We start from the raw sequence: 10,245 nt of genomic DNA on the forward strand, positions 1-10,245 counted from the left end.
ACTCCATATCCTTTTAGAGCAGCATTCTTAAAAATATGCGAACTGAAAGAAAAGGTTGACAACAGGATATTGTTTATGTTTAGCTGACGTAAGATGTTTCAGATGACATATTTTGTACTTGAGAATCAAACATGGTGCATAAATAACAAGCACGTTTTAGGAAGCAATCTATTTTAGGAAACAACTTAAGTATAAGCTCCCCTGAACTCATTGGTATTACTGCTGAAAATACAAGTATAGAATGGCAGTATTCCAGTGTCTGATAGAGAGTGTACATGTACATCAGTGCACACAATTGGGGAACATGCCTTTTGCACATACATGAGCCTTTCATGTGCCTTAGCCTTATTTAGAACTGCAGGACTCAAGCATGGAGGTCTTGGGCAGTTTTTGCAGACACAATTCCAATCCACGCATTGTGAAATGGTGAAATGGTGTCCCATGGAATGTTTGAAATAGTCTACAGTGGTACCTTGGTTTACAACCACAATCCGTTCCGGAGGTCTGTTTGTAAACCAGAACAGGTTGTAACCCAAGGCATGCTTTCGCCAATGGGTTCTCCCCCCCCCCAAAAAAATGGGTTGTAATCCAAAAAAATGTGTTGTAATCCCCCAAAAGGGACCCACACTTCCAGGTTAGATGTGGTTGTAATCCAAAACGGTTCTAATCCAAAGTGGTTGCAAACCAAAGTGCCACTGTAATTCCTAATATCCTGCCTGTCTTTGTAACTTGGAACAGTGCATTATATTATCTAAAGTTCAATATATACAGATGATGTTGCTGGATCTCTTCAAATTGTCCAGTTAGCAATGAATATTAGGAGCACTTTGTGAGTTTGTGAGTTATAAGCCTTTTAAAGACACACATAGTTGTAATTTTTAAAAAATAATAATGATGATGCAATGTACAATTGTGTATGGATTTAGGAGTAAAGACAAGAACCACTGTAATTTTCTGTAATTCAATAAAAATATTACTCTTAAAAATGGACGTATCAGCAGCCAGTTGAAAGTTAATTTTGAATTATATTTAGCCACTGAACCCAGCATGAATATACGTAACTTAAACATATTGCTCCTTAACCTGACAGTGAAATGTGACAATTGAACTGAACTGAAATGATATTTGAACTGAATTGAAGTGGAACAGAAACCAAAGGAGTAATGGTTTATCCCAAACTGCTGAAATAGAGAGTATGGACTAGGGATGAAGGGGGAATTCTATTCAGTTTGCATGTAAAGCTGAATCTACCTAATCCGAACTTTCCTAAACAACATGCAACCCCAAACACAACCATAATATGGAGAAATATGCATATACTAGATAAAGAGTGCATTGAATGTGCATATTTCTGAACATAGCTTACAAAATGTATTATATTGGAGAAAATTCTTTGCAAAAGAGAGAGAGAGTGTGTGTAATAGGAAAGTCATGCTTTCAAACATGTATAGTAGGAGTAATCCACAGTAAAAGGTTGACAATTTTACATAAGGACTTTTTTAAAGACAAATGTGTAGAGCTGATTTTAGGACTGGAAAAATGGGAAACCCAAAACTACAAATTAATCCTTTCATATTAGACATGGATGTGTGGCAAGGGCAGGAGCTGTGGGGACAGAAAAGAACTAACAACAACAACAACAAGGTTTAACTTGCTCTTTCAACTATTGGTTTAACACAGAAATCAGTGTCATGCCCTCCAGGTTTTGTTAGGATGCAGGTGGCTCTGTGGTATAAACCACTGAGCCTCTTGGGCTTGCCGATCAGAAGGTTGGTGGTTCGAATCCCTGCAACGGAGTAAGCTCCTGTTGCTCTGTCCCAGCCCCTGCCAATGTAGCACTTCGAAAGCACTCCAGTGCAAGTAGATAAATAGGTACTGCTGTGACAGGAAGGTAAACGGTGTTTCCGTGCACTCTGATTTCTGTCACTGTGTTCCATTGTGCCAGAAGCGGTTAGTCCTGCTGGCCACATGCCCCAGAAAGCTGTCTGTGGACAAACACTGGCTCCCTCGGCATGAAAGGGAGATGAGCGCCACAACCCCATAGTCGCCTTTGACTGGATTTAACCCTCCAGGGGTCCTTTACCTTTTACCTTTACCTTTTAACACAGAAATCAGTGTCATGCCCTCCAGGTTTTGTTGGAGTTCAATTCCCAGTTATGATAGCCAATGGTAACAGAATATGGGACAACTGAAGGGCAAAACATGGGCTGTTCCAGTTTTAACAACAAATTGTCAGGAATGAGTCAGCTCCGAGCGAATGTTTGCAGCCAACAGCAGAAAGCAGCCAGGAACAGAGAAACTTAGATGTTAGTCAGGCAAGGGAGAGCCAGGGAGTTGCTGACTTCAGCTCTTCCTGACTGTGACAGGCTGGCTGATAAGGTTACCCGTACCTCGGGTTAAGAATTTAATTCGTTCTGGAGGTCTGTTCTTAACCTGAAACTGTTCTTAACCTGAGGTATCACTTTAGCTTATGGGACCTCCTGCTGCCGCCGCACGATTTGTGTTCTCATCCTGAAGCAAAGTTCTTTTTAAAAAAATATATAATTTTTATTAACAGGCCAATCACATCACATTATCCAAATCACATTAGTTCCAAATTATACAGCCAAATTTTAAATTTTGTTGGAGGTACCCATACATCAAGCTCCGCACGAGTCCAAAACTCCGAACGAGTCCAAACATCACTTATATTATTGCTTTAATTAGACAGTTCTATCCAGTTCAATCCAGATAGTCCTTTATTACTTTCTTTCTCTTCTTGTTGTTATCATATATTCCTTTCTTTGCGATCTCTGATAATTTTCACAAGCAGATTGAAAACAGGCATCCTCTGTGTGGGTTTTGTACTCTTCAAAGATCATATCGCTCAGGGACAGCCTCCAACATTCCTTCTCTTTCGAATGATCCTGATTCTCCTCCCCCTGTCCTTTTTTCTCCGGCAAGTCTGTCTTGGCAAGACGCCATTTTTTAACTGCGTCATAAAAAAATTCCTCTTTCTCACCGTTCACCAATCCTCTCTCCTGTTATAATCCATCCCACACAGTTCTTGAATTCCTGCTTGTGAATAATAAAAACGCAACAATCTTATTTCTATCTGGGGTGAAGGGTTATTAATATCACATCGTGCAAAGGAAAAAAAAAGTTTTTTCCTCCACCCCCCTTCATTCCAAACATACAGTCTCCTAGTGGTGATTCATCAGAATATTTACTTATCCATCTGTCACTCCCGGTCACAGAGATCCATTAATCAGCAGTCTTATCTCTCGAACATTACTTGATGTATGTGCTTCAGCTTCATTCCAATCATATGTTTCCAATTATAATTCCAAGCTGAAGCAACCAGCACGCGCTAATTGGAATTGGCGTCAGGAAGATCTGACTTCACCTAGGGCTCGTGCCAAGTGTTTGGCACCCCCATCTCTCGGATCAGGGGGTGCATTGTGAACACCGCTGGTAAGGCAGCGGCCCCCCCGGTCTCCTGGGGGGGGGGTAGGAAGACTGCATACTTCTCATAGCAGCCCCTTAATTACCTCGTATGGGTCAGAGAGATGTTATTGTCAGCCATCTTCCAACGCGCCACCTGGTGGCCCTCCCCCTGAAGCAAAGTTCTTAACCCGAGGTACTATTTCTGGGTTAGCGGAGTCTGTAACCTGAAGCGTCTGTAACCTGAAGTGTCTATAACCTGAGGTACCACTGTAGCTGAGAGCAGGCTAGAACACAGGCCAAAGCTCACAGGAAGCACAAAACAGTGCAATCAAACTCAGACAGCCTCTCTGAAAAGGAAGAAGTTGGAGTTGATCCAATAAGTCCACACAGTCAGCGAATGGGAGGGCTGCTAGACAGGAAGCAAAACAAGAAACATAACGTGCAAAAGTTCAATATATTCTGTAGACACTGGAAGGAGTCTTCAGAAGAGTCATCTTGAGTAATGATTCTAGAGGCTTTGTTAGAGCCATCTAGATCCCGGACCTCTTTTGAAGCAAGCGGCTGCGGGGAGATCGCGTCTCTCCGCAGCCGCTTGCTTCAAAAGAGATCCCGGACCTCTTTTGAAGCAAGCGGCTGCGGGGAGATCGCGTCTCTTCGCAGCCGCTTGCTTCAAAAGAGATCCCGGACCTCTTTTGAAGCAAGCGGCTGCGGGGAGATCGCGTCTCTCCGCAGCCGCTTGCTTCAAAAGAGATCCCGGACCTCTTTTGAAGCAAGCGGCTGCGGGGAGATCGCGTCTCTCCGCAGCCACTTGCTTCAAAAGAGATCCCGGACCTCTTTTGAAGCAAGCGGCTGCGGGGAGATCGCTTCTCTCCGCAGCCGCTTGCTTCAAAAGAGATCCCGGACCTCTTTTGAAGCAAGCGGCTGCGGGGAGATCGCGTCTCTTCGCAGCCGCTTGCTTCAAAAGAGATCCCGGACCTCTTTTGAAGCAAGCGGCTGCGGGGAGATCGCGTCTCTCCACAGCCGCTTGCTTCAAAAGAGATCCCGGACCTCTTTTGAAGCAAGCGGCTGCGGGGAGATCGCTTCTCTCCGCAGCCGCTTGCTTCAAAAGAGATCCCGGACACCTGCCCCAGCCGCTGGGCTTCGTAGCGCTGCTGCGAAGCCGGGCGGGGGGCGGGAACACCTGCCCCAGCCACCCCGCTTTGGAACGCTGCTCCGAAGCGGGGTGGGGGGGCGGGAACACCTGCCCCAGCCGCCGGGCTTCGTAGCGCTGCTGCGAAGCCGGGCGGGGGGGGCGGGAACACCTGCCCCAGCCGCCGGGCTTCGTAGCGCTGCTGCGAAGCCGGGCGGGGGGGCGGGAACACCTGCCCCAGCCACCCCGCTTCGGAACGCTGCTCCGAAGCGGGGTGGGGGGGCGGGAACACCTGCCCCAGCCGCCGGGCTTCGTAGCGCTGCTGCGAAGCCGGGCGGGGGGCGGGAACACCTGCCCCAGCCACCCCGCTTCGGAACGCTGCTCCGAAGCCGGGCGGGGGGGCGGGAACACCTGCCCCAGCCGCCGGGCTTCGTAGCGCTGCTGCGAAGCCGGGCGGGGGGGCGGGAACACCTGCCCCAGCCGCCGGGCTTCGTAGCGCTGCTGCGAAGCCGGGCGGGGGGGCGGGAACACCTGCCCCAGCCGCCGGGCTTCGTAGCGCTGCTGCGAAGCCGGGCGGGGGGGCGGGAACACCTGCCCCAGCCACCCCGCTTCGGAACGCTGCTCCGAAGCGGGGGGGGGCGGGAACACCTGCCCCAGCCGCTGGGCTTCGTAGCGCTGCTGCGAAGCCCGCGCCCCCCAGCCTTCAGAAGAGGTCCGGGGACAGACTGTCCCCGGACCTGGTCTGAAGGCGGTTTCCCTAGGAACGCATTAATTGATTTTCAATGCATTCCTATGGGAAACCGTGCATCGCAAGACGAAAAAACCGCAAGACGAAGAGACTTGCGGAACGAATTAATTTCGTCTTGCGAGGCACCACTGTATTTCATTCATATATTACATGTGTATATATAATATGTCACCTTTACCTTATAATATGTCCAGGCAAAGACTTTTGGGTAGTGTTCATAGAAAAACCCAATTATATTAGGGTTGCATCATCTCACAAAAACAATAACTTTATTTGTAGAAATAGTAGTGGCATGATTCACCCAAGGTTAAGCACACTCATATTAATTTAAATTCAGTGGGAATGTGAATTTTGCCTTAGGTTTCTAAAAGTTGAATGATAGGAAGTGAATTTGACAAGTGTGCTAAACATGGAAATGATGCAAATGTACATGTGCATTTACTTTGGCTACAGAATTAATCATCATCATCTCCCAGATGATGCCTCTAATGTCTTTCTCCCAGTGGCACCATCTCGTCACTTAAAGAAATATTTAGTGCTGGTTACTAACTTTGTCTGGATACTGTGCCTACGATGATATCAAACTGGTTATTATCAGACATCAGGTTGATAGGAGGATATTGGCTTTACATTATAAGAAGAGGAAATAAATGAACAAATGAATAATAGGAACAAACAAACAAATGCAAAAACATATGAAGGTAAATATTTGATTTCATCTAACTGTTTCCTCTGAACCTAAATCGGCTGCATAAAATCAGGAGCATGAAAAAACCCATGGTACATGCGCCTGCTCCAAAAGGTTTCAGCTAGAGTCAAAGAATATATATACAAAGTAGTGCTCCAATGATATTATTCATTGGTGAAGTTTGGAAAGATAAACTGAAAGCTATTTATTAAGTTCTGGATGGTATGTTGCAGGCTGGGCATATATTATTCACATGTGGGGGTCTTGCCCAATAATGACAGCAGTTTGGACTCCCATTTTCCAAAAATTCTCAGCAATTGTCCTACAGATTATCCCTCCAGAACTAACATTGGCACTGTTATTGATTTCTCTAATGGAAATGAAGCCATTGATTTACAAAGAGCTCATTCTTGTTCTAATGCCAGCTGCTATGTTAGAAATCTCCCATAATTGGTCCACTCATTATCTTCTAACATTAGAACGCTGGTGGAATAAAGTGTGACTCTTTGGTGAGAGGGAGCATTAACCACATCATCAGTGACTGTGCAGGAAAATATCTGGAGCTTATTAGTTCAAAGGAAACATGGTGGCCACTTTTGGTGACCAGTAATAGGCCAATTTGACCTTCAGACGTGCAATTCTGATTTTGAAGACATTCAGTTCAAGCATAGGATCACCTATGATGCTAGGTTTACCTGATAACATGTTTTCAGGCATTCTGTGCTCCTCTCTAATAATTACATTGTATTACCAAGCAGTTGCAGCCCTACTGTAGTTTTCCTCTTTCTATTCTCTATTGTTAGTGTTTTATCTTTTTTAATGTAATTCTTCAGCTAATTTTGGGTGGGGAAGAAATAAATACACAGTAAATAAATATAAATAAGAAACTGTTGTGCTTTGATAAACCCCTTTCAAACCACTTTTTAAGGGGTTGTAAAATGAGGCTTTATATAGTATTATATTTTGATATGTATTTCATGTGCAGTGTCATGGAATGTGCCACCAAGATTGTCTGCTGGCTAATGTAACACTGAGGCTGAAAGAAATCTCATTTAAGAGTAGAAATATGATTGTGAGTATGTCAGTCTCTGCTCAGGTGCTGGTGGTTAAAAACTGTATTTGAAAGGAGAGATGGGGTAGCACCTATCTTTAAAAGAGTGGCAAAGTAAATTACAGCACAGTAAATTATTAATACATACAATAAGATATAAGCTTATTCTAAGAATGAATATGCTCCACCCCCAAAAAATGATTGGAACAGCAGGGCAAGTTTAACAAGAACAGAAATAATAAAAGTTTATATTTGAATGATAGAAATGAGGTATTAGAAATTGTATAATTGGATTTAATTAAACCACAATTGGATTATATCAATTCAAATTAAATGATGAAGAATAATAAATACATGTTTTTTTGTCAATAAGGAATAAAATATCAAACAATAATCAAACACAAATCATCAAATAGTCATTTAAATTTGATGATTTGTGTTTGATTATTGTTTGATTAAAGTATGAAGCATAAAGTTTCTCTCTTATTAAATGTATTTTTGTGTTATTTATTTCACTTGTAAAACTTTCTTTTTAATATAATTTTTAAAAATGCAACACCTCACAAAACTGGTTTAACCAGATATGGTGAAATGAATGTATCCTTTATGAACAAAGATCCAAGATATCACCCTAAATAGCACAATCTTATGGAAGTTTTCTCGGATGAAAGCCTCACCATTTTCATTGGGTCTTGCTCCCTACAGAGCTGATGGGCACAAGCAATTGTGCATGATGAATTAGCACTTGTCAGACTTTACATCTGTATCTGCAATCACAGGATCCTCCACCTGACTACATCCCCCTGAGTGGACTGATACATCTACCTGTTCAAATCCTGCAGCATTGCAGCAATACATTTCCACTCAGATATAGTTAATTAACCAGCTTAAGTATGAACAAAATGGCCACAGAGACCTTTTGAAATGGAGGGAATAATCAGCATGTCTCAACAAATTTTGACACTTAACAAAAACTGATATAAACGAGGGTAAGCATTGTGTCATTTACTGAAACTACTTGGTGGTTCTCATCCTCACTAGGTAATACAAATGTCAGAGATTATTGCTAGCTAGCAGCGTTCTTTTTTTAAATTTCTGCATTTTCCTAAGCAGTGGCCATCTTTTGTGTGTGTGTTTTGGGGTTGTGGTGGGTAGTATTGCTTTAGTAATTTTCAATGTCAATGAGACTATTTTCTGAGTATAGTGCAAGGGATAACTTCAGAGTTCACATTTTCTATGATGTCAGACTGGCTTGCCACAATCTTAAAAATGACTAGTGAAGTCAAATAAGGGCCAATTTTCTCCATTTGGGACAAAAAGAGAGAAAGAAGGATGGTGTACATATAAATTTGGATAATTAATTCTACTTAATATAATTTATCTGTTTAGGACACCAGTGCCACAGTTATTGAAATGAAGAACCAGTCGGTTACCATGGAATTTATACTGGTTGGTCTGATCAGCTCCCCAGAACTCCAGACTTTTCTCTTTGGGTTATTCACATTCATCTATGCTATCGCTTTAGGCAGTAATTTCCTCCTAATCTTTACCATATGCTCTTGCCGAAAACTCCACTCTCCCATGTATTTCCTGCTTGTTAACCTGTCCTTAGTGAATGTGTTTTCCATCTCTGTTACAGTTCCTAAATTGATTCAGACTCTTTGGACCCATGCAAACAGCATCTCCTTTTATGGTTGCATCACACAGGTGTATCTATTCTTATGGGCTTTGGGTACAGAACTTTTCCTTCTGTCATTTATGGCTTTTGACCGCTATGCTGCTATCTGCCATCCTCTGCAGTACACAGTCATTATGAGGAAGGAAGTATGTGTAGGAATAGCAAGTGGAGTGTGGGTTGCTGGAATGGTCAACTCTGCTGTTCACACTGGACTCATGCTGAAGCTCTCCTTTTGCAGCTCTAACATCATCAACCATTTCTTCTGTGATGTTCCTCCACTTTTAAAGCTCTCCTGCACTGATACTAGTCTGAATGAGACTGTGGCTTTTGCGGCAGATGTGATTTTTGGGATTTGTAGCTGTGGGTTGACTCTAACATCATACTCATTTATCATAAGAAGTATCCTCAGAATTCGTTCCACTGAAGGGAAGAAAAAGGCTTTTTCTACATGCTCCTCACATCTCATTGTAGTCAGTTTTTACTTCTCCTCAGTCATCTACACATATATCAGGCCCACCTCTGACTACTCTCTAGACCAAGACAAATTTGTTTCTCTGCTTTATACAGTGGTAACCCCAGTTGTTAATCCAATCATATACTCACTGAGAAACAAAGATTTCAGAGATGCTTTCAAGACAATTACTGCAAGAGGAAGGCTGCTTCAAATTTCTCAAGGTTGATTGATCTACATACATTTATTATAAAGACTACTGGAAAACTGGAAATAGTAAACTGTTTGATTTCTTTATGCGTAGTCAAATATGCTCCAGTTCTTCAGAACTCGATTGCAGAACTTATGATTCAGGCTTTCATGATTTTCTCTCTAACAGATAATAGATTTCATTAAAAATACATAAAACTTAACACTAAAATCATCCTTTCACCACTAGGATGGTTTTTGAAGAGGAAACGATGTGATTTCATAGATAGAGGAGTCCTTCATAAGTGCTTTAACAGGCAATGATATTATTGTAGGAACTGGTTTCTCCTCAATGTCATAGATAAAAGCCTGCATCTATATTTACCGTTTTCCTTCTCAAGTACGTGGCCTTTGAATGCTCTCAGGCACCAACCTGCTATCTTTTGTTCATCATTCTTTCTTGTCATCCAAACTTATTTCTCACCATATTGGAGAATAATCTTCCTTTTTCACAAACAGAAGATTATTGAGAAGCCTGAGCGAGTCAAAGATTAAAGCTAAACATGCTTTATCCCATGTTGATGGCCTTTCAGCTGATTCCCTGGTGGCCTGCTGGAATGCGGAGTTAACCAGGGCTATTGACTGTCTGGCTCCGAAGCGCCCTCTCCGATTGCATGGAGCCCGGACAGCCCTGTGGTTTTCTTCGGAGCTGAGGGCGATGAAACAATCGCTGAGACGGCTAGAGCGTCGGTGGCAGAAAACTCACTCCGAATCTGACCGGACACAGGTTAGAGCTCAACGTCGAGCCTACCAAGTGGCGATAGCGACGGCGAAGAAGACTTTCTTCACCGCCTCTATTGCATCTGCAGAAAATAGTAGCAGGAG

At 43.0% G+C, this 10,245-nt stretch overlaps 1 protein-coding gene across 1 annotated transcript; it reads left to right on the forward strand.

Moving 5' to 3' along the window:
* Positions 1-8,455: 8,455 nt before the first annotated feature.
* On the forward strand, positions 8,456-9,400 carry LOC309354845 (olfactory receptor 13G1-like; the record flags this gene model as incomplete). The annotated part of the gene is made up of 1 exon (XM_081885110.1): positions 8,456-9,400. One exon carries the CDS (start codon positions 8,456-8,458, stop codon positions 9,398-9,400), a length of 945 nt encoding a protein of 314 aa, XP_081741236.1.
* Between the last annotated feature and the right edge of the window lie 845 nt (positions 9,401-10,245).

Source organism: Podarcis melisellensis (genome assembly GCF_964234715.1).
Source record: "Podarcis melisellensis genome assembly, chromosome: 13".
Lineage (NCBI taxonomy): Eukaryota > Metazoa > Chordata > Lepidosauria > Squamata > Lacertidae > Podarcis > Podarcis melisellensis.